General features: G+C 39.7%; 2 protein-coding genes across 3 annotated transcripts in view; one reads left to right on the top strand and one right to left on the bottom strand.

Moving 5' to 3' along the window:
• The first annotated feature begins 146 nt into the window (after positions 1–146).
• On the top strand, positions 147–17,356 carry LOC123768325 (recQ-mediated genome instability protein 1). The gene is made up of 11 exons (XM_069317137.1): positions 147–1,134; positions 2,671–2,811; positions 5,010–5,114; positions 6,093–6,218; positions 7,048–7,181; positions 8,225–8,402; positions 9,695–9,843; positions 9,896–10,658; positions 11,879–12,004; positions 14,027–14,122; positions 17,099–17,356. Exons 1-11 carry the CDS (start codon positions 1,018–1,020, stop codon positions 17,258–17,260), a joined length of 2,097 nt encoding a protein of 698 aa, XP_069173238.1. The 5' UTR covers positions 147–1,017; the 3' UTR covers positions 17,261–17,356.
• A 2,540-nt stretch (positions 17,357–19,896) lies between these two features.
• Positions 19,897–24,700, bottom strand: part of LOC123768314 (transient receptor potential channel pyrexia) — a 34,695-nt gene continuing 29,891 nt past the window's right edge. For both annotated transcript variants that reach the window (XM_045758780.2, XM_069317136.1), the window contains 2 exons: positions 24,520–24,689; positions 19,897–23,368 (listed from right to left, as the gene is read on the bottom strand). In XM_045758780.2, the coding sequence (XP_045614736.1) occupies positions 22,576–23,368; positions 24,520–24,689 (963 nt within the window). In that variant the 3' untranslated portion in view covers positions 19,897–22,575. The remainder of the gene's footprint in view (positions 23,369–24,519; positions 24,690–24,700) is intronic.

Here is a 24,700-nt window from a genome sequence, read left to right as displayed (position 1 = left end):
AAACAAAAATATACTACGTGAAAAGCCCAAATTTTGTGAGCTGTCATAGAGGATTAGTAGAGATTTAAGGGATTATTTGGCTGGTGTTTTTTTCGGGGGAGTTTTGTCCGGAGGCGTTGTCGTAGGGCGCCAGACAGGAGGTAAACAACACACCACAGGTGGTGCTGTGCTTGCTGCAGGTGGTGCTGCTGTGCTTGTCACAGGTGGTACTGTCTACTACACGTGGTATTGTGCTTGCCACAGGTGGTACTGTCTCTACTACAGGTGGTGTTGTGCTTGCCACAAGTGGTACTGTCTACTACAGGTGGTGTTGTGCTTGCCACAGGTGGTGTTGTCCTTACTACAGGTGGTGTTGTGCTTGCCACAGGTGGTGTTGTGCTTGCCACAGGTGGTACTGTATCCTCTACAGGTGGTGTTGTGCTTGCCACAGGTGGTACTGTCTCTACTACAGGTGGTGTTGTGCTTGCCACAAGTGGTACTGTCTACTACAGGTGGTGTTGTGCTTGCCACAGGTGGTGGTGTCCTTACTACAGGTGGTGTTGTGCTTGCCACAGGTGGTACTGTCTACTACAGGTGGTGTTGTGCTTGTCACAGGTGGTACTGTCTACTACAGGTGGTGTTGTGCTTGTCACAGGTGGTACTGTCTACTATAGGTGGTGTTGTGCTTGCCACAGGTGGTACTGTCTACTACAGGTGCTGTTGTGCTTGCCACAGGTGGTGCTGTCCCTACTACAGGTGGTGCTGCGCTTGCTACAGGTGGTGCTGCTGTGCTTGCTGCAGGTGGTATTATCTACTACAGGTGCTGCTGTGCTTGCCACAGGTGGTATTGTCTACTACAGGTGCTGCTGTGCTTGCCACTGGTGGTGCTGTCCTTACTACAGGGGGTGCTGTGTTCGCCACAGGTACAGGTGGTGCTGTCCCTACTACAGAGGGTGCTGTGCTCGCCACAGGTGGTGCTGTCCCTACTACAGGGGGTGCTGTGCTCGCCATAGGTGGTGCTGCCCCCACCACGGCAGTATGATGAATGTGCAGGCAGTTGTGAAGGCCTACCTCGCCTCCAAGCACATCACGGTGCCAGAGGAATGGATAACGGCTTGTGTTGAGTGGATTCAATCGGAAAACGCAGGCGTGAATGTGAGTAGTCAAGAGCCTCGTCAACTCTGCATCATGACTTTATAACTTGCTAGTGGTGTAGTTGCTTCATACTTTGGTGCTTTGCATTTTCTTAACCCATTGCCTGTAGCTACATTTAAATATATATTATGTTTTAGTAAGGTCAGATATTATGCACCTAACCCTGCTCTCCTCTCACTATACTATGCACTAATCTATCCCTATCTTACTTATGGTATCTGAGCATGGGGTTCAACCACTACAAACTACCTCGAGTCCATCATCACTCGGCAAAAATCTGCCATCAGAACAATAACAAACTCTTCCTTTAGACAACATTCAGCCCCCCTGTTTAAATCCCTAAACATGCTAAACATAAACTCACTCCACACATTCTCTTGTACCATCTACATTTACAAAACCCTGCTCTTAAATGCAAACCCTATTCTGAAACTCCCTGGACAGATGTAATAGAACCCATAATCATCACCCCAGAAATAAATATATCTTTGATATCCCCAGAGTTAAACTTAATCTGTGTAAACACAATATGCAAATAAAGAAACTGGTCTATGGAACTCCCTAACGAATTGAAAAGCTGTCCAACTTTTGCCTTATTCAAACATAAAACCAAAAAGTACCTAATTTCATCTTCATAGTTTCCTACCTAGTGCTTTAAACTCGCACTGTATCTAGTGGTACCCAATCCCCCAATATATGTACTTGAGCCATATAACTTCACCATTGTAATCATTTATATCATTTTTATATCATGGTTGTTATATTGAACACACATTGTGTGCTACCCAATCCCTCAATATATAAGTACCCAAGCATACAACTTTACCTTGTGATCATTGCTGTCATCGTGTATGTGCTTTATCTTATCTTTGTCAAATTATTATTCAAGCTATCAATGCTTCAATGTACATGTTAACATTTTATAAATTTTGCTAGAAATTATCAACTTAATATTATCTGTTAGATTAAGGACCTGCCCAAAACGCTATGCATACTAGTGACTTTACAAGAATATAAACACATCATGCTATATACTCTCATAAACCCAATGTACCTTCTTATACTGAGGATGTATTACTCCCTCTCCTCTTTGAGGATGTATTACTCCCTCTCCTCTTTAAGGATTCTTAAATCTGATAGCCTGGGAGGTACATGGTTCAATAACTAGTGCCTTGCCTGTTCTATCATGCCTTAGTTCAGAATATTTCTAGTTGAGGTACCATCTTGCAGATACAGTATACTGTACTGTTCCAGACAGTATTGTTTCTGGGGTTTACCTAACAAATTACACAGGTGGCATAAGTTTTTCCAAGTTGGAACCAAGTTAAACTATTCATGAGAGGGTAAACTTAAATCAAATGGTATTACAAATCGATAACAAATTACATAACACAATTTTGTTTTCAAATATTGTTGTTGGTTCTTGATAACTTAGCCAGACATTCTCTGCTTTTATTACTTGAATTGGTTATTGTGATAGAATACCAGCCAGCCAAGTTAACAAAAATGTGTAATTAACTAAAATTGTTTTTACAGATAAACAACAGCCGAGTTGTGTCAGAAAAGGTATACGAGCAGTGGCTGTATTGTGACCTGACTGAGCTGGCAGCATGTTGTTTGCCCTTTGGTCTCCAGCAGAAAAGATCCACTTACATCACTGGTCACTTTGCCCTGCAGGTATTATGACAACGACTTTTAAAACAATGCTCAAACAAATTTGGCCATGGAACATACACAGCTACTCTGACTTTTGATGACACTGCTGCTTTAATTTGGCCATAAAAATAATTATATTCAGATTTAGCAGAAGTCTGCAGGAAGCATTCATCTTTCCATATATTACTTTATTCCTGGAGACATGTTCAGGACAGTCAATTTATTTTCTCTTATATTGTTAAAATGCATTCTCTGATCATGTAAAACTAAAAAAAAATATGTATATATATATGTAACATACTTTAGCAGTGATGTAGCAGGAAAGTTGAGCAATTTATGAGCGCTAAGTGAATAGGTGCTCGGAGACACTCGATGCAGATGCAGAGATCTGATGTAGCAAAATACCCAGAAATATGCTACATACATTGCATTGCTATTGTTACTTCAAACACTGCTATTATCATTAATAGTCTCCGTCACCAGTCTCCGTGGTGTAGTGGTAAGACACTCGCCTGGCGTTCCGCGAGCGCTTTGTCATGGGTTCGTATCCTGGCCAGGGAGGATTTACTGGGCGCAAAGCCTTAACTGTAGCCTCTGTTTAACTCAACAGTAAAATGTGTACTTGGTTGTAACAACAATTCTTCGTGGGGGTCGTATTCCAGGGACCTGCCCGAAACGCTACGCGTACTAGCGGCTGTACAAGAATGTAACAACTCTTCTATATATCTCAAAAAAAAAAAAAAAAAAAAAAAAAAAAAAAAAAAAATAGCAGTGATGATTTGTCATTAAATCATGAATATGAATCATTTTATACAAGATTGCTTTCTAAAGGAATGCGAGGTCACTTTGCATGATGCGTAGATTCACAAACCCTGGCTTACGTCAAACAGATAGCGCAGTTATTCAAAACAAGCATGTTTTTTCTTTCACAGGTAAAGCATATATATAGTGGGCATGTAAAAACACGCACTTATTCAAATTCAACATTGTGTCAAAATTTCAAAGCTATCGGTAAATAGGTTTCGAAAAGTTCCCTCGCATGGAAAAAAACATGTGAAAAACACAGTTTTTCAAAGAGCATGGTTTTCCTGTCACAGATGTGACATCTATATAGTATATATATAAAAACTTGCTCGGATGCGAATGGAACGTTGTCAAAATTTCAAAGCAATTGGTGAAGAACTTTCGGATTTTAGCGATTTTGAACAAACGAGCATTTACATTTTTACTTATATAGATTATTAAGTGGTGCTGTGAACCTCGTGTACCTGCAGGCATTTTGAATCGGTCCCTATACCTAAAAGTGCCTTATGGCAATCTGTGCACCCCTGAGTGGGCGCCTTAAGATGCTCTGCACAGTGCCGTGTTTAAGTGAATCACTTGTTCTGTGCGACTCATTTGTGGTAATTGTTTGGGGATTTTAGAGGCTTCAGTTTCTTTTCCCACCAATGTGTGTAAAGGTGCACTGACTTTCTGGAGGCTTTTTTGGTGAGGTGACGGATTGTCAACTGCTCTCGGCACCTCTGTGAGGGGGGGCCAGGTTCTGGCTCTGGTCCCCGGCAGGCCAAACAGAACTAGCTGCTGCTGATGTGACCTTTTAGTATGAAGCCATTTCAGGGAGCCACCAGAGCTCCTCCAGAAATTAGCATTTCATTACATTTAATGTTGCATTTTTACCTATAGAATGATTCATTTTGATGCAAAATGTATGAATAATGTAAATAACGTAAACATGTATATATTTACTGGCTAGGTGAAGAGTAGAAAGTTGGTGGGTGGCACCCATCCAAATCTGTCAACGCCAAATCATGTCTTGCTGACACAGCAGTGTTTGGCGTAGGACTCCTGTGTTGACCTTGGGTGTTTCTGTGATCGTTTCTTCATATTTTAGTTCATTCACTATAACATTTGTGTTAAATAACTAATTTATATACTGTACATGTAATTTACAAAAAGCAAGTATTGAGTACATTACTAACTATAAGGATTCACTACATCGTAAGAGCTATTATATCCATATTAGCATCATCAGTATAAAACCCATTCAGTAATAGTTTAAATCAAAGTATGATAACCACATTGCTCTGTGAATCGGCATGTGATGATAACCACACTTTGAGGGTTAAAAGATCAATATGATTAAATATTCTGTTGTATGGATTGAACAGAGTGTAAAGTGCCAAGGTGTTTCTCTGCATATAAACTTGCTTAATTTTCAGGTGAACCAGATTCGTGATGTTGGCCAATCAGCATATTCTCAACTGCAGAAGGTTCAGCGTGTAGACACAGTAAATGCAGCTATATCAGCTGAACAAACACATCAGGTGAAACAAAATTTCTTCTTTGTGTAAGCTATCATCATCATCATTGGTGGATGAAAGGATTTCATATATCCTCTATCTTTTTTTCTTGTCTCTTTCTTTTTTTTTTTCTACCCACAGACCATATGACTTCGAGTCATATTTCTTATCTGGTACTAATTCTTTTATCTTACAGAATCTATTCAGGGATCTTCTTATTCGTGATTAAGTGATATGGTGCACTATGAACAGTAGTGAACTGTGGTTATACCTTGATGTAAAAATTACAGTGAACATAGTAGATGTTTGAACTATAATGTGAGGTGGATAATTTGTACAAGAAATTAGTCAATGATTATAAAGGGATGTTTAAAGGCAAGGCATGCATGCATGCATGCATGATAGATTAAAGGCATATATGTAAGGCATGTAAACATGCCTTAGTTACAAGGCATGCAACTAAGAAGTTACATTTGTGGGGAAGTCTGGCTCTAGATTATATGCTAATAAAATAATATATAATTCTAATATGCTCAAAGGACCAGAATTCTATTCTAAATGAGAGAACCAGTGGTTTGTGGATCTCTGATTAAATACAATTAAATTCTAATAAATACAACAATCCTATTAATATATAATAAATGAACTGTAGATTCTATAAATTCTAAAGCCGCTTCCCATAACACATTTTGGGGGCTCTTTGGGGCTCTTCCTATTCTTCCTTGCAGCCTATGATCATTATACCACCATAAACACATTCCATCTGCTGTATGCATTATATTCCATCTACTGTATGCATTATACTCCATCTACTGTATACATTATACGGTATTCCATCTACTGTTTTCATTGACCTTCAGTGCACAATAAATCCTAGTTCCTCTGTTTTTACCGAGAATTTATACTGTTTATTGTCTTGCTTGTAACAAATATCTTCTTAAATATTTTATGATAGTGTAAGGTATTGCGTATCCTGACATGGCTTTGTTTCTATTTCCTCAGCCAGCTTGGGAGCCCAAGCCATCAAGGATGCTGATGCTGCAGATGACAGATGGGACAAGTGTTGTACAGGGCATGGAGTACCGTTTGATACCTAGTCTCAATGCCAATCTTAAACCTGGCTTAAAGGTATTAATGGTTAATATTATTTTTTTACTTTATTCTACTTTTTTAATTCTACTTTAGGATTACTGGGTAAATATTGGCCAGTAATAACCATCCAGAATCTCTAATGATGATTTTGTTTTAAGCTCATTGGCCCCCTTATCAATTTACATTAAGGTTATATCATTTTATCATTTTGAATTTAGTCTGAAACCATGGGCATGGGGTTGATTAAGCTTAACCATCATACTAATATGCTATGATAGATAAGCTTTGGTACAAGAAATCAATGTGTGGGGATTGAGAAACAATGCAGGAGACCTCAAAGATCATGAAGCTACCTGTGAAAATCTAAAAGACTAAAAAGTGATGAACTCATGGCAAGTGACTCATTGAGGTATACTCTCCACTGAGTTCCCTGCTCTGTCATGTAGTTCAGACACGATTATTTACTAAGATACTTGTTTGCCTGGGGCTAGAGTCACTCAGAGCCTGGCAAATTCTTGCTGTCTTGACAGGAACAGTGTATAAGCCTTGACTGTTTCCAAAATGCCACTGTTGATGTATAGCATTCTAGGAAGGGGTACATATCTTTTCTTAACTATGTTAGCTTGTAACAAATATCTTCTTAAATATCAATTGTGCAGATACTGTTTGGTCACTTAGGTGTCATGTTATTGATTTTGTACTCTTTTTAGGAATTTTCAAGGTTCATAAATTATATATACAGTACTGTACAACTTTTCCCTAATTCAGTCTACATTGAACAAGGATCACTGAATCACAGACATCATCTTCAGAAAGAATTTACTAATGTGAGCTTATCTCTACAGCATCTGTTATTTTTTGGCAGGTCATGATATCTGGAACTATATGTGCCCGTCGAGGAGTTCTGCTCTTGACTCAAGAGCACATAACTATTTTGGGAGGGGAGATTGAGGCCTTGCTTATTCCAAATGCCTTAGAAAATGTTCTTGCCAGGCATTTGTAAGTAATGTACAATTTTTTTTCAGTTTCCTAAGTTTGTAAGATTAAAAAAGTGAAAAAGACATGGAAGCAAGAAAGTCAGTAGAGAATATATTGAGATTTATTCACCACTTCCTCTACCATAAATGGTAGAGGAAGGGGTGTTTTATTGATCTGTATCTACACCCCAATGTTTTAGTACCTTCCTGTAGCTTCTCATCAGGGAGTGACCATAGTAGACATTTTCCCAGGAGGAACTTAACATTAAATACATTTTTCAGTCTTCTTGTTAAATGGTTCACTAGGTATTCTACTAACATATGCATATCACCTCAGTGTATTGTGTTTCACCCACTACAACACATTTAATATTCTCTCCCCTTACACATCTCTCATATATTTCCTCATTGCTATACCATTCCAGCATAGTTTTATAAACAAAACATCCACTGCATGTACTCATGAGCACACACGGCCCTTTTCTATATCCAAGTTTCACTACAGTATATCAGGGCTGTGAGTAATATACTACCTCACAGTTCTTTCTTAACTTCCATACTAACATAAAACTCCTCTAAAAGCATACTTGGGTGGCCTGAAGCTTTATGTGGAGGCTGCCGATCCTCTGACCTCTTTTGTGGTGACGTAGATGTCATCTGGTGACAATCGACGTAGCATCTAGCATAAGAGTAAATGGATTTTCTTGTGATTCTATCATTCCAGTAAAAATCTTGCAGGGGAGGATTGAGTGGATTGTTCTCCTTTTTTTTTTTTTTTTTTTACTAGTTGACTGATAACGAATTAAGATTCGTCAGTCTCCCTGCCCCAACTTTGGGACAAACCCCATTTGAAAAGTTGCTTACCACTGGGGAAAAGGTCTACTAGATTCTGGCATGTACTCGAGGCTGGCCAGGGACCAAAAGAGGAATAAATTCTGAAAGGGGCATTTCATTTCACTTATTGTCTTTTATATTTGTATCCTGAATTATGCCTTCTAGTTGATATCTCTCTCTTACTCTACTTTGATCACAACCTATCAACATCTAATATATCATGTCTTGTAGAGGTGCTGAGGAAAATGAACAGCCAAGAGATTATGAAGAGACAACTTCTACGCAGGTGGCACCAAGTCAGACCTCCCAGTATTACCCTTCCCAGCTCAACTCGGCTCCCAGCCGATCTCAAAATTCTCGTCCTCCTAGAAGAGGAGGTACACAAGTTTCATCTGGAAATAGGGGCCAGGTATTTATTTAGCCTATTATAATGTGTAATCATGCAGGTCATTGTATAATTACTGTACTTCTGAAGGGTCCGAATAGCGGCTCCCTGATTAGCTACACTGAGATAACTCCAACCATACATGTCACGTCAGTCATGGGAGTTCTAAATAGCGTACAGGAGACCAGAGTTAAGAACATGGCCTCCCTCGCAGAGGTGAGGCCATGCAGGGCATCTTAAGATAACACTCACCAAAGAAACACACCCTCAGAAAGAAAGCGAAGCAAGGCTGCAAGATGAAAAGGTCACAAGGTAAACAAACAATGCAGCGTCTATCCATCCATCTATATATCTGTGTCCTTCTATCTATTCATCCATCTTTGCATCTCTATTCATCTGTATACATACATACATACATCTATCTATATCCATTCATCTAAACATTCATGTATCTATCCATTCATCTATATTCCTATTCATCTATCTTCCTATCCATCCATCCCTTTATTCATCTATCTTTATTCATCCATCTACTCATCTGTCCATCTATCCATTCATCCATCTTTCCATTTATCCATCAACCCACCCATCATCGACTGTATCCATCCATCTATCTAATCTCTGTTTGTCTGTCTGTCTCTTTCTCTCTGTCTTAGCTCCCTGTGTTTCTCTCTCTCTTTGTCTCTGTCTCTCTCACTCTCATAAAAGCCATTATTGTCTAGTGTTTACATTGTCGCCGACAAGGGGAGCTGAGCAGTATGTAATAAAACAGTTACCCTGTACTCAAGAGAAAGGGCGTGATGTAAGAAACCTTTGAAGTAGGGGGAAGAATGTTTATGCGAGTACAGGCAAATTATTGATAGCATGAAATTTCTGTTACTTTTTCCAAGATCAGTGAATAATGGTGTGTATTACTATAAGAATACACACCATTAAAAAAAAACAAAAAAAATTCTTTAAGGGTTTTTCAAAATATTTGACCATGTATCCAATGGGCAGTGTAAAAAATTGTCATGGGAGGGTCTGAATGTAGCACTAGCATATTCCCTTTTGAATTCTGATGACCCCCCAAAAGAGCCTATGTTCAACCCGTACATCAGACCATTCCCTCTGCTAATTTAGATGAGGTTAGCCCCAAGCATCTGGCCTCCAACTTTGCTACACACACACAGACATTCTCTCTCTTATAGTATATATTTTGCATGAATGTCATGAATATAAAATTGATTTCTCTCTCTTGAACTCTTGATTTATCATTTGTTGTCTATATTGTGTACTGTACCAAGTTATAATTATATTTTGTTTACTCCTAACAGACTGGTGTCTCTGTACATTCCACCAGTGACTTTGATGACTTGGGCGATGATGACTTCCTAGACTCAGACATTGAAGCTGTTTTAAGCCAAATTGAGAATCAGGCAATGCGGGTTTCTTCAAATACATCCACAGTCCACCCGGCTGGCAAATAACAAATCATCTGTCAACCAATCAAAAGCTAATCTGGGTGTACCTGGAACTTCTAGAAATGTTAATTACAGAACTATTAATGAATCGAGCAGTAAGAGTTTGAACCCAACTAATACTGTAAGTGTCTCGCATAATAATCTAATCTTGGAGGATGGAGGTATGGATGACGAAATGAATGTCGACAGTTCTTTTTTTACTGATGATTTTGATGATGAGATCTTACTGTCTGCAGAAGGTCAAATTAATGAATCATCGTCATGTTCAGAAACATCAACAATAGCAACACCTCAGTCCACCCGCAAAAGTGCTCAAACGTTATCAGAATCCTCTAAGCAGTCGAGTAGTTTCTCTAACTTGCCAGCAACTTTACAAAGTAAAGCACTGACAAGCATTAGACAAGCTAAATCTTCTTGTATTAGAACATCAATGCCAAATATTACAAATGTTCAACCACTAGCTAATAAACTAAGCAAACTAAACCAACCAGTAGCATTAAAAAAAAATAACAAACTTCAATCAAAGCAATTGAACCTAAAGAGTTTTTTCTCCCAGCAATCGAGCCAATCTTCACGAAATAACAGTTCATTAGATTCCAAAAAGTTTAAGCAGAATGTGAAAAATAAAGATGATATTCAACAAGATTTTCTCTCCGAATGTGAAGGAACTTTACACTCTGAATCGTTAGATATGGAAGCTCCAGGTGCAGTCGGGGCACGGCCTTCAGATTTAAAGCTAACAGTAACACAAATGTCTAAGCAAGAACCCCCTTTTACGTACATGATCTTCATACCAACGAAACCAACTGTTGCTCAGGTGCGTGATCTTTTGTCAATTTGTTTAATACTGTATGTATATATATTATGTAGCCATACATGCCTTAACTAGCAAAACATTTTGAAACTGCTCAACTTACTATTGGCATCTGTACCATATACTTGTAAAAAGACAATTTTTTGTATTTTCTTTTAAGAAATTTAGATCCATTTTCTGAGCTATGTTATTTGGTTGCTTCCTAAGGCAAAAAATGTGATGTCACCAGAACATGTCTATTCTTAGTCAGGGGGGAGATCGCAAGGCTGCATCTGCTCAGCAGGGTTCTCTGTTGGGTCATGCTGATGCTACAGAATACACTACAAAATTCTTAGTTCTTCCCAGTATAACTGCCAAAATCCATATTCCAAAAATCTCAAAGCTCTTTCAAACATAAATTTGGGGGGAGGGGGAATTATATTCACCTGAGGGCATCCTGCCCTCATTTAGTTTCTGTCAAGTTTGATCTGCTGTGTACTAGGTCTTGTGTGTATCTTTGTTCTGGAATTTACAAGATTCCTGTTTACAGTGAGGTGTTGTGTATGCTGGGCTATGTTTTGTAGTATTCCACTTCCCTTTGCCTCTTTTTGCTATAGGTGCCATTGATTGGGGCTTGCCTTTTCCTAGTTGCTTTCTGGGCCTGCCTTGCCTTGCTATAGTTGGAGCCAGGTCAGTTGAGGCACACCCAAAGTAATTACTAAGCTATGTAAACAAAATTACTGATATGTTCTCCCTTTTCCCCTTTCCTATGTATGTTTGCAAGGATCAGTGTTTGTGTGCCAAGTTCGCAGATAGCCTACTGGTTCTTTACTCAACCTTCAATCTTGGACCTTTAATTTTTTACTAGATTTTTCCTGATTTTTTTTCTGTGTCCATTGAGGTGCTGCTGGTAGGAACTGGCAAAAGATTGAGAAATCCCAACTGTCTCCTTTTCCCAAGTCACATGACATGGTGACATGACAATTTGGACAGATACTTGTGACAGTGGGGGGAGGAGGTTGACGGAGCCTCACGTGCCTAACATTGACCTGGGTGAACTCTGAGCGCTAGTTCATACATTAACCAGGGAACAGGATCAGAAAAGAGCTTTTAATTGTACAAAAACTACATTTTTAATCGTTAAACTACAGACAGGGAAGTGTCATATTCATTTATGATTATATGAAACAATGAACATGAAACACATGAATAATGAATAAATATATTTTTATCTTTTCTAATAGGAATTCATAGTGAAGGGTTTCATCATGACTTTAGTGTCACGTCTGGAACAATTGGCAGGTCTGTGGAAACTGACTGTCATGATAAACGATGGAACTGCTTCGTGTGAGGTGGACATCGATGACCATGTAAGTGCCAGTATGAAAGAAAATGTCTTTGTTCTGTATGAATTATAGGATTTGTCTTTATATGTTGTACAAAACTTTGAGGAATGTTAGGCAATACATATGCAGGTTTTCTAGTAAGAGCCCCTTGTGACTTCTTGAAGCTACTATGCTGAGATGGTACCATCTACTTGGTCACATCAGCCATGGAATTTTATAGGCCTGCTTGGGACCAGCACCAGAACCTGGCCCATTCAAAGATGAACAGAGAGTTGTGACATTTATTTTTGCCACCTCAGCTGGGGGACGGTATCCAGAAAGTTAGCGAGTCAAAACAAACAACTGCTGGGTTTAAGAGACCGACACCTCAAACCCCACTTAGAGAACTCCCCCAACTATGTAAACAAATGAGTGAAATCTCGGCACCTCCATGAGCTTGTTCGCCCCACCTTTCCCCACTCATTTGGGGGAGAGGGAAGGTACCTTTCTGTTAGTTGGAGCCTCAGCCCCAGTTCTATAGCTGATGTGGTTACCAAGTTACCTCTCTTTCGTGCTGGTTGTGGTGTTTGCCCTTAATGGCATTTTCTGTACACTGCAGTGTAGGGTGTGAACCAAGCTTAGAGTGTGATTGGAGGTGCATATGTACAGGGATACCTTCCCTGTGTGCTACCTAGTGCTGTCTTTGCATTGCCAGGGTTATCTTCCCTCGAGTGTTGAAGAGTTGCTGCATTAAAGGTCTTCCTTGCTTGTGGTGGCCATATCCTCGGGTGAATCGGGTCTCTGGAACTTCCTGTCTTCACTCGTAATGGGAGCAACTATGGCTGGGGGAGTGCACTGGTGGTTTACACACGCTTCTCTCAGCGTGCTGAGGTTGGCCTTCGTAGCTGCTTAGACTTGGCTGTGTATGCTGACTTTTAGGTATGGCATAGTGTTTTCCAGTGCCTGTGTGTTCTGCTTGAGTTTCCTCTTCAGGCTTTGGAAATTCCCTGTAGGTTGGGTGGTCCTATAGTACCTCATTGCACATGGTGCCACCCACTAAACCTGCTCCTGCTCCTGCTTCACAAGCCTGGCCTCAGGCCGGGCTTGGGGAGTAGAAGAACTCCCAGAACCCCCATCAACCAGGTATGCAAGTTTGAAGGTTGCACGTCGGCCGTGCCAAGTGATGACTGTCATTCTTTCTGCCTTCACCATGCTGCTTGTTGAGTCGGTGACACCTTTGACCCTGAATAATGTGGGGTTTGTTCACCCCATGTAATTCTTCTTTCTGACCCTCCTGATGAGGTTAGGGCTTATCAGGCAGCTACTAGTTTGCATGTTAGGTTTTCTAGGTTGCAGCAGTTCTAATTTGTGTTCCCGGGTGGATGCCCCCAAGAGCTGCTCCATTTGGTGTTAGGGACTCGGAATGAGAGTTGTTGGTAAATTCTACTGATGGCTACGTCTGCACCTCCTTCTTCCTTCCCCTTCGGGCATGGTTCGCCCTTCCTCTGTTCTTCTTGTTCCCAGGCCTCGGTGCCCTTATGAATGTGGAGTGACCACATCAGACTTCGTGCGGGCCAGACCTCACACCTGGTTATGATCAAGTATTCTGTGACCACCTGTATTTGTTGTTGCAGATGGATTTATCTCAATTCTGGGTTGATCTCTGATCCCCATTTGCAAAGGAATAATAAATAGCAAAAGCCCATGTCCCTGATGGACACTCTATCCAGTGCCTGGCATGTTCAGTCTCTTGTAATGGCCAGTGTTTAAGCAAAGGTGCTAATTAGGCATTTCATTACTCTCGGTGATCTATATTTTAAGTTTAATAATGCTGTACATTATGCCTTAGAAAATGCTTTCTAATTTTGCAAGATTTTCTTTTTGATTTTTTGGAACTGCAATCTTGGAAGACCTTTGTTTTTCTCACTCTCAAAAGGGTTAAATTGTCACACTTTATTTTGTCCATGTTTAATTACCATTAATTATCACAACACTGTAGATGCAAGCAATGATGATAAGTATGTTGCTATGCTTCCTCTTGGTTCAGAGCATCTTTGCTTCTTCTAGGTTCTACAGGAACTCATAGGATTGAGTGTTGAGGAAATGAATCTGAAAAAAATTGAAGCCAAGAGTAATCCAGTTCTCAAATCTCAGCTTGCTAAGGTATGTAAACACACAGTTGTTGATTGCCTTTCCTCAAATTACATTTCTGGGGAAAGCCCCTCCCTGAAGCTACTATCTCTGTAACCCATCCTCCGAATTGACAGTACGATTTAATGCTAAGTGTAATACAGCCCTGTAAGTACATTTTCTTACTGTCATAAACAGTGCATAATTGCACTTATGGGGCTGTTACATTTACCCAACCCCCTCCCCTGATTTAATTCTCCTCATTTTCTGTTAAGACACTCAGAATTTTAGGATGAAGTTTTCAATTTCAATTTGCTATACACAAGTTTTAAATACTGTATCAGGAATTTCTTTTTCATGTTTATTAAACAATATAGATTTTATACAAAATTTTAAAATATCCTGAGTTACTTTACAATTTATTGATATATTTTAGTTTTGTTTTATTAGTTTTATAAAACTGTAATATCAATATAGCTATAGGTTAAGTACTAATTGTAATTAAGAAGCAATAAAATTATCTTCAAAAACTAAGACAGTTAGGTGAGGTTGTGGTTTTCTATTCAGTTTTTCAGGTAAACTCAAATATTCACAATATATTTGACAGTACGATTTAATACTAAGTGAAAATAAGTACAATTCCTAACTGCTATGAATAGTACATAATTGCACTTATTTGTCTTCTTACATTTACCACCCAATTTTTGGAGGACGGGCTGATCTCTGATAGCGTGCCATACTACTAGGTGCCATTAGTCGCCGAGTTCTATTGGCCTACCAGGGGCCATGACCCAGAAACTGGTCCTCTTTACAGAGATGCAGGGAGCAGGTGACAATAACATGTGAAGGAATTTATTCATGTCTGCTACCCACCAGGAAAGGCACCCAGTTAGTAAATTAAAGAAAACCTCAAAACCAAACACTGTACAGACTGCAACCTTAAGAACTGCCAAAAGAACTCCCTAAACTGTGCAAACAAGGGGTCGAAAATTCACGAAATTAGCAGCAGGCTGTTTGTCCCATCTCCCCCCCCCCCCACGCGCTTCGTGGGGGAAGCAGGGAGGCAGCCATGGTCAGCCAGCCGCCCCACCTTTAGTTCTATTCTGATGATAGACATGTGTCAGGTCTACTCTGTCGCCAGTGTTTTGATTTCAACTAAGTCGTGGTGTTTTGCCTTTGTTGCTGTTCCTGTACACTTTTGTGTAATTTGTGTACTGTACTGTGCTGCATGTGCTCAGGGTTCTCTTCCCTCACCAAATTGTGCTCGCAAGGGTTGAGTTTCGGCTCTTTGGACCAGTCTTTCAACTGTCAATCAACCAGTGTACAGATTCCTGAGCCTATTGGGCTCTATTATATCTACATTTGTAACTGTGTGTATGGAGTCTGCCTCCACCACATCACTTCCAAATGCATTCCATTTATTAACTACTGACACTAAAAATGTTGTTTCTAATGTCTCTATGGTTCATTTGGGTACTCAATTTCCACCTGTGTCCCCTTGTGCATGTGCCCCTTGTGTTAAATAAACTGTTTTTATCTGTCCCCTCAATTCCTCAGAATCTTACATGTGGTGATCATGTCTCCCCTAACTCTTGTCTTCCAGCATTGTGAGGGTTTAGTTCTTGTAGTTTCTCCTCATAGCTCATACCCCTTCGCTTAGGTACTAGTCTGGTGACATACCTTTGAACCTTCCCTGTGTGCACCATAGTGTTCCCCTTCTGCTGCCAGTGTTATCTTCCCTGGAGTGTTCAGGGATTGCTCCATTAGAGGTCCTCCTCGCTTGTAGTGGTCGTTTGCCCTGGGCGAGTTGGTTGTCTTTGACTTTGCTCAGGTCAGGAGTGATTTTGGCTGGCTGGCACATTTGGTTTGTGAGCTGCACTCATTGTGTCAAGGTTGACCTTCACAGCAGCAAGAGCCTGGCTGTGTTTACTTAGTGTCTCAGTCACTAGACACTAAGGGTCACTTCACCTGCAGGCTTTGGAAATCCCTCGTTGGTTCAGTAGTCCTCTGGCTACTTCCCCGGAACCCACTCTTACTTTGTGATTTTGTGTGACTTGCACATCATCTGTGCCACATGGCAACATTCATTCCTTCTGCCTCCAGGCCATATTGCCTATTGCGTTGGTGACACCTCTAACCCTGAGTTATGTGGGGTCTGCTGCCTTTGTTGCTCTCCTTCTGGCCCTTCCAGTTGGGTTTGGGCTTATCTGGTAGCAACCACTTTGCATTTTAAGTTTTTTAGGTTGCGACAGTCTGGGTTGCGTGCCCGGTTGGATGCCGCTGATTTTTGTAGGAACCTCAGTTTGGTGATGTTGGTAAACTCTGCCTTGGTTCCAGTCCACATTGCCTTTTCCTTGCCCTCTGGGCATTGTTCGCCCTTTTTATGAACCTTTCCCCCTGCTTCCAGCCCCTGAAGCATCTTGAGGTTTTGGGGTTGAGGCAGGATTTACAGTAGCTTGGGGTGTGGCTTGGGTACCTCCTGGGGGTTGTTCCTTCAGTATTCAGCCATAGTGGCTGAATGGTGTTGTCATCATATATATGTATGAATGAGACAAAGAAATTACAATGACATGATATATGAACAAGAAAATCATTTTGGGTCAATGAGGTGACTTAAATGAGTCTTCAGGTGATTCCCAGACATCTGCCTTAACCCACTCAGCCACAATAGGACAAAATTCCTATCAACCAGGAGCTCTACTGAATTCACTGGGAGGTTCTGGAGGTGAACTGGTGCCTAACCAGGATTTTTACGATAGGCCCGCCTACACTCTGGCCTGTGGGTAATGGTATTCACACCCTTACACCACCTCCTTTGTTTCCCTCTATTCTTTTGTCAACATAATGAACTCTCTGTAGTCTTTACAGCTGCAGCATATGTATATTACTCTAACCTTAGACTAACTGCCAATAGTGTAGTGTTGTAATATATTGTGTCCTCTTATAGATTTGACTACAATGCATTGTGTGTATATATGTAGTGTAGTAAACTATTATGTTGTCTTACAGAGTGTTGGTGGATGTCAGCAGAAGCTGATCTCCCTATGTAGTCTTCTACACCTACAAGTGTCGCCACACTACACAAAACCTAGACTAACTGCTATAAGTTCTGTCACTACCAGTGTGGCTCAACAACTTGCCAAAAGATTATCTCTGACCACATCAAGTTAATAATCTAATTTGACAATAGGTGTTGTTTTAATTTCCAAATGACTTGTGAAAAATGTAAATTTTTATTATCGAGATAAAACGTTCATCCCCTTATAAGGTTTTTTTTTTCTGTCCCACACTTTTGTATTCACTGTAAACATTTGTGAATTTCTTAATAACTTATTAACTGCATGAAGTCAAAACTAAGCACCAAAACCATAGGTCATTTAGTAGCCCTCTGCTTTGCCTCCATGATTGGGATACTGGGGATACTGTGCACCAATGTACGTCTTTGTTTCCCTCTCCTCTTTGCCTATACAAAACTGAAAGCATTTCTCCTACTCACTCTCGCTGCTCCCCTCCCACTTCTGTGACTGGGTTGAGCTCCAAGCAACCTGTGGTAATGACTTCATCCCCTAGTGTGGCTTCTCCTTCCATTGTCATGACTGTGCCTTTCCATAGGGGTTCTTGGCACCATCCCTGGGTTAGCACTCATTTGCTTCCTGCTTCCCCTGCTACATTTTCAGGATTTGTTCAGCCTCGCTTCGTGGGCAAAGTATCATGATGTTTGTACCGATGACCGTACTCACCCTGATGATGTACATATCCATCGGCACTTGGTTAACTCTGTGGATTCCCAGGTAACTTTTAACCCTACTTGGAATGGCACGTGTGTTGTTATGGCATTTTCTCAGGAGGCGGCTGTTCGCCTTGCTGTTTTTTCCTGCCTTGGCGAGTCCCTGGTTCGGGTGAAAAATGTTGTGTTCCTCATCCAGCTCCTGCACATGATACCTGGCCCATGCTGACATGAATACATTGCAAGCTCCCTTCTTTCCATGCTTACAGCTTTATCTCCCTTGCATTTTACCTCTTGTTTTTTTCAATTATCTAGAATAATGTACATACTGGTGCTGTTTACTTTGCATTTCAGTACCCTCTCTATCTGGCCTTACTTTAAAGATCATAGACACACTGTCTTATACACCTCATTAAAGAGCATACATACCTGCACCTGGTCATGTTGTGTAATCCTATGTAATCTATTGGGTATAATTGGCCATGTCCCAACTCTGTGATACAAACCTATAGTCTTTCTCTCTCAAAACCTTGTAAGCTCTACATAAACTCAAATACAGTACTTGTAAATAAATAGCTCTATGGAATTTATAATAATTTTTATAGTACTGTATTAGAGAAAATGGTTAGCATTACACTTGGTTACAATTACTAAATGGAAGATATAAATAAATGAAACTGCAGAAGACCTATTGCCCCATTATTTAATGACAGGATGATGAAGAAGCAAATTTTTTAATTATATTATATTTAAAAAAAATATTCAGTATAAATTCTTAAAAATTAATAGCTTGAATGTTTTTACATCAAATAATTTCTTCTTTTACATAAATAAGCTTTCTGGAATGATGATGAAACACTTTATGAGAAATGGATGTAATATTTACAGTGCACATATCACAGACTCGAGTCGCCACACTTTTGTTTTGTACACACTTATATATGGTGGCAACATATATACAGGGAACCCTTACTATTATGCATAGGTCAGCCTCTAGGCAAGGTGGTAATTATCAGGGGAAGCACTAAGCCATTACCACTATATAGCACTTGGAAGGGATCAGGATAAGGATTTAGGATAGGAGAGAAATAGTGCCCAACCACTTGGACGGTCGGGAATTGAACGCCGACTTGTGAGACTGTCGCTCTACCGTCCACCCCAAGTGGTTGGGCAAGGCAGGATCTAGGTTTGCCTTTCATGATATATGCAGGGTTGTATAGTACCAAGGTAAATACCCCGTAGGCTTATTTGGCAATTATTCTGCAATGTCAAACGTATATCTTCTAGATTTACTCACTTTTGTAATTACACCATAGCATTAACTAACCCCTATAAAAGGCATTTAAAGTTGAGATTATAGAGTATTTTGCTTTGATAGTGACTGAACTCAATGGCTTTGTAAACTGATGGACTCATCAAGGTTAGTGTTATTAATTATTGTGTTACATAATAATCCCAAATTATGCATGAATTATTGAGAAGAGTAAGAGCCAATTTTTGCTCACACCATTTCTTAAATTTGGAAATGCACCTGGAATAATGATGTGATAATCTTAGTGTTTGTGGTTAATATACAAGCTAAAGAAGTCACCACTGCCAGGTATCACTTGGACAATTTGTGACCATGTGGGTGTTACTATTTAACTCAGTTTTGCACCAGTGTATAATTTGTTCACAGCACTTGTATTATTTGTCTTGTGGATAGGTATAAAGAGCTTTTTTTTTTCAGATCAATTAGTCAACAAATTTGTAGATCAAAATTTATGCAGTAGACAGTCTGATCCAGCCTGAAAGAATGTTATAGACATCAATGAAAATAAATTATCACTAGTCAGTTCATCATATCATTCATAGAACTATATATATCATCCTGGATTAACAAGCACCTCCACATTCCTGTAGTTGTCCACATATAATATAACTTAATACAGTATTGTTTTATATTTGAATATGATACTGCTGCTTTCAATTTTTAAATGTTATTTTCTTGTGGAACAATGGATTATGTTCGTAATTCTTGGAAAATGCAAATTCTGCACAAGACATTTTTTAAATTGATAAAACAAAAACTGGTGTAAAATTTCTTTTTTGTTTGGTGTTTATTTCCCGTTTCTATGCTGTTCCATAACTACTTGCAGGGGAAACCCACCATTCTTACCCACATGATTCATGCTACTTGGAGACTTTTAATGAAAACAGTAGACTGGAAGGCCTGTGATACAAGGACAGAAGATTTCTAGATCAATAGATTTGTGAACCTCTTCCTTTACCAGCATGTCAAACAACAAGAATGAAGGAAGGGAACGTTCATAATGTAACTAATATTGACCAGGAATGAGGAAGATTCTATAATATACAGTACATGCCTTCAATAGGTAAGTGAACAGGGAAGATAATGGAGAAAGTAATACAATAAGAAAAAGCTTAATTTTAAGAAATGACAGTACAGGCATCTAAGAATGTTTTTTATTGGGATTGACTAGAATGATTTGTTGTTAGCTACTGAAAATAAATGAGACATATGCCAGCCTTTTACAAGATATGAGAAGGGCAGCCAAACATTAATACTGAAACAGAGAAGCAAGTATAGAAAGTGAGTGATTTAATACAAATTGGAAGAAGGACCTTAGAACAATAGATGGAAAAATAAAACCAGTATGAGAAGAGGCCAAACCTATAAAACATACCAGTACAGTACTACAAACAAGTAAGAAACAACTACACACCAGTGAGAAGAGACGAAGAAATTGCAAAATGTAAAACAGAACCCGGCCTATTCTATAAATTTCATAAAAAGCAAATTGCAAGTGAAAATTAAATCACAAGAGTACAAATGGGAGAAAGACTGCAGAGACCAAAAATGAAATGTGTGTAACACTAAATGTTCCAAAGTGTGTTCCAAAGTGCTGGGGAAGCTAAACAGAAATAAAGCAGTTGGATCAGCTGGAGTCTGGCTTTGGTAATGTGCATTTGAGATTAGTGCCCCACTGCAGATTATCTTCCAAACATCCTTACCAATAGGGAATCTGGCTGACATGAAAAAAAAGGCAAACATAGTTCCAAACTATAAGAATGGAAACAGGCAGATCCACTACACTATAATTCATAAGCTTGGTCGTAAATCAATAGAAAAAATTATTAAAATCAAATGGACGGAGTACGTGGAAAGTAGCTACATAATAATGGACAGACAACTGGATTTCAAATGGGAGGGTTTTTATGTAACAAATCTACTTGGTTTCTACGTAATGCTGCAAGAATGGGAAGGTTGGGCCAATTGTATATTCCTGAACTTTAAAAAAAAAAAAAAAAAACTTTGACAGAACCACACACACAGGAGAAGTCCCACACAGTTCTAACTTCTGGAAAGTTTGAACACATTGACAGGGTGACAGGCAGGCTTCTAAATTTTATGAGAAATGTGTTAACGGACAAACACGAGCAGTGATCAGAGGAAATGTAACCTGAGGGGAGAAATATCACTACCAGAGTACATCAAGGTTTACTTCTTGCACTGATAATGTTTATTATCTATATAAATGATCTACCAGAGGGAATACAATTACATTATGCTTGCAGATGATGCAAGCATAATAAGCATGCAAGCTCAATAACAAAGTTGCTATGGAGAATTAGGTACTTAATGACTGTATTGACCTTCAAAATGACCTAGACAACATAATTTAGTGGAGATTATGGCAAATGGAATTCAGCATAAACAAATGCCATGGAATGCAGAAAAGAGAAGAACAGGACACACTTAACTTAAAAATTATGTAAAAAGATATTAAGAACCTCTGACAAGGAAAGAGATCTAGGAGTGGTTCTGGATGGTAAGTGGCCTCCGGAGGACTACTTAAAGGGTATTGTGAGAGAAACCTGTGCTACACTAGCAAATTTCAGGACTGTGTTTAAATATATGATGGAGAAATATTTAAGAGACTGATAACACAATTTGAGATCAAAATTGGAATATTCATCAGTGGTGTGTGGTGCTCATATCTCAAGAAGCATATTAACAAATTAGAAAGGATGCAAAGACATACTGTACTACTAAATGGCTCCTGGAACTTTAAAACATGAGCTATGAGAAGAGAGTGGAGGCATTAAACATGCCAGTGCTAGAAGAAAGGAGGTGATATGATCACTATGTACAAAATAATAACAAGAATCTTTAAAAATAGACAACAAAGAATTTTTGAAATCGCCACTTCAAGAACATGTCAAAGATTCAAGTTAAGGAAACAAAGATGCCAAAAAATATAAAAAAGTTCTCTTTGCAAACAAAGTGGTAGACGGCTGGAACAATTTAAGTGAGGTGGTGGTGGAGGTCAAAACCATCAGTAGTTTCAAAGCATTATATGACAGTACTGGGAAGATGGGACACCACAAGTGTAGTTTTCATCATGTAACTACACACAATTCTAGTTTTTTTAGCTCCAATGAGTAGCAGCTCATTGAGCATTATGTTAGCCAAACCAGCTGGTAGAGTTCTTCAGTAAAGAATTTGTGTGCTTTTTTGTCATTAAAATTGAAGACAGATGAAATGCAGCTTCTCTACTGAAGAAAGTGTGATCCCAGACAAAATAAAGCATAAAGTACAATAACAACAACCAGCAGACTGCATATATATAAATTTTATCACAAAATCTGATGTGTAGGGTACTGTATTTACTTCCAGCTACTTGGTTATCATAAGTACTAGACGATACAGTGCTTGAAACATTCTCCGGTGTTGAGTGAGGCAATAATTTTCATGTTACACAGTTACTTCTGGTTCAACTCCATTTGTAGTTTGGGAAAGTGTTAGATGATCCGTTTCTTGTTGCTGTATGACTACAGAAAGTGATTCAATTTTAGCCTCCAGGCGAAGAACCATATTTCTGAGTTCTTCCAAGCGTGCATTTGGATCTGGAATAACAGTTCGTTGTGTTGCCACAGGATGAGAAGATGACCAAATAGAAGGCTGGCCATGTCCTGGTGTCATGTTAACAGCGTCATCTTCACCATCTGTATCACTCATAAAAGTCCAGCGCCAGGAAGATCGAACAGCTACATTTGTAGGTCTTATGTATGATGGCCCTCTGGTGAGTGTGGTTTGATTGATAGGCAGCTGTGTCTGTGCTAGTTGCCCTAATTGCCCTTGTCTTTGGTGCCCAGTTGCTCCAATTTGCAAAGCGCGAAGATGTAAGAGGCGTTCTCTCTTATCTAATTCATGCTCCCGCAGTGCCACATCAACAGCCTCTCTCATGAGCTGCGAGGGAAGTGATGGTTCAGGCTCAGGAGGAATGAACCCAGATATGAATATCTCAAACAGTTTAATCATCAGCCGTCGTGTTCCAATCACCCTGGAGAAGAACAGGAACAAACAGTCACTAAAACCCCGTTCGAGATTGGGGTAAACAGAGAGAGTGGGCTTCTCCTTAGATCCCATAATTCCAATACTGTTGAGGAGGCACTGTTGCAATTTCTGGGGAAGGAAACGATTCCTAAACAAAGCTTCCACCTGGATCATCAGCTCCACATGTCGTGTTAATCGTAGAACCTCTGACCTGAAATTATATAGATTATGTTAACTGCAGTTTTCATATATTTTAAATACAGTAATAAAATTAAAAATAAATAATACATCATAAATGGTAGTTATTTATCCTTTGCATAATTTAGTCGTTCTTTGTCGTTTATATATATTACACAAGATGATTCTTGGCACTTCACAGGAGACATCTCCCGTCACGCAGGGTGCAGTCCCACCTCCACAGATCTCCAGTATCAGCTCTTGATACTGGTAATGGCTCAAAAGGGCCACCACTTACAGGCTATTCATTCCCGGTTTGGTGCCTTCTTTTGATAATTACTTACTTACTTACAGGCTATTCATGCCCGTGCCACCTTTTGGGTGGCTTAATCATCATCATCATCATCATCATCATGGCACTTCCTCTCACTTACAGCCCCGCTCCTGTGCCAGGTAAGTCCACTACAGGCTCACCATAGCCCGTGCTACTGGGAACTTTTTGTTCCCAGTAGCTGAATCTTAAACAACAACAACAACTTGGCACTACCCTCCAGCTACACTTGGCCAAATATTTTGAAAATAAAGTTTCAAAATCATTTTTGTATAGTAATATTCACCATTCACTGATCTCTGGACAATTAACATTAATTTTATGTTATTCATACTGTACTTGGGTTGTAGTAGCATGAAACAGACAATCATCCCACAGGTTAGAAGGCTTTCTCAAGTCCTCACTCTTTCTCAAAGCAAATAGGTAAAATTACACGTTTTCAATATTTCACACACTATAGGTTCCTCCCATCGGTGGACCACCCACAAGTCCTCAAGGTTGAGTTATTACTTTTATAAGAAAGAGAGAGAAGGAGGGAGGGAGAGTGGGGGATGTGTGTGAAAGGAAAGATGATGAAGAGGCAGAGGGAGAGAGGAAAGAAAGTTGGAGAGTGGGAAAAGGGGAAGAGCAGGGAAAGGGTGGATATTGAGGAGAGAGAGACCCGTAAATAGCCACATATCCTTTCCCCCACCCCATCTCATGGGTTATATAAGACAGCATGAGATTACCCGTTTGATTTCCGTCCACTTACGGGCTATTCATGCCCGTGCCATCACCTCTTGGGTACAGTAACTTAATCCTTATCAATCAATCAATCTGTTTAACATTAAACACTGAAATTCTGGTATTCCTACCTCTGCTGTATGGCATACATGTCACTGACAGCGAGACCCACAAGGAGGTTGGAGAGGATGATGTAGACCAACACAATGAAAACCACCAAGATGAAAATACAGAGCACCGAGGAGCCAGATGGTTCGGCCAGGAAGGTAGACTCGTAGTCCAGCTCCCCCGTCATCATCACCTGTATGGACG

Source organism: Procambarus clarkii, chromosome 86, assembly GCF_040958095.1.
Source record: "Procambarus clarkii isolate CNS0578487 chromosome 86, FALCON_Pclarkii_2.0, whole genome shotgun sequence".
Classification (NCBI taxonomy): domain Eukaryota; kingdom Metazoa; phylum Arthropoda; class Malacostraca; order Decapoda; family Cambaridae; genus Procambarus; species Procambarus clarkii.
Note: the sequence above shows the minus strand (reverse complement) of the source record. Positions and strands in the feature narration are given on the sequence as shown.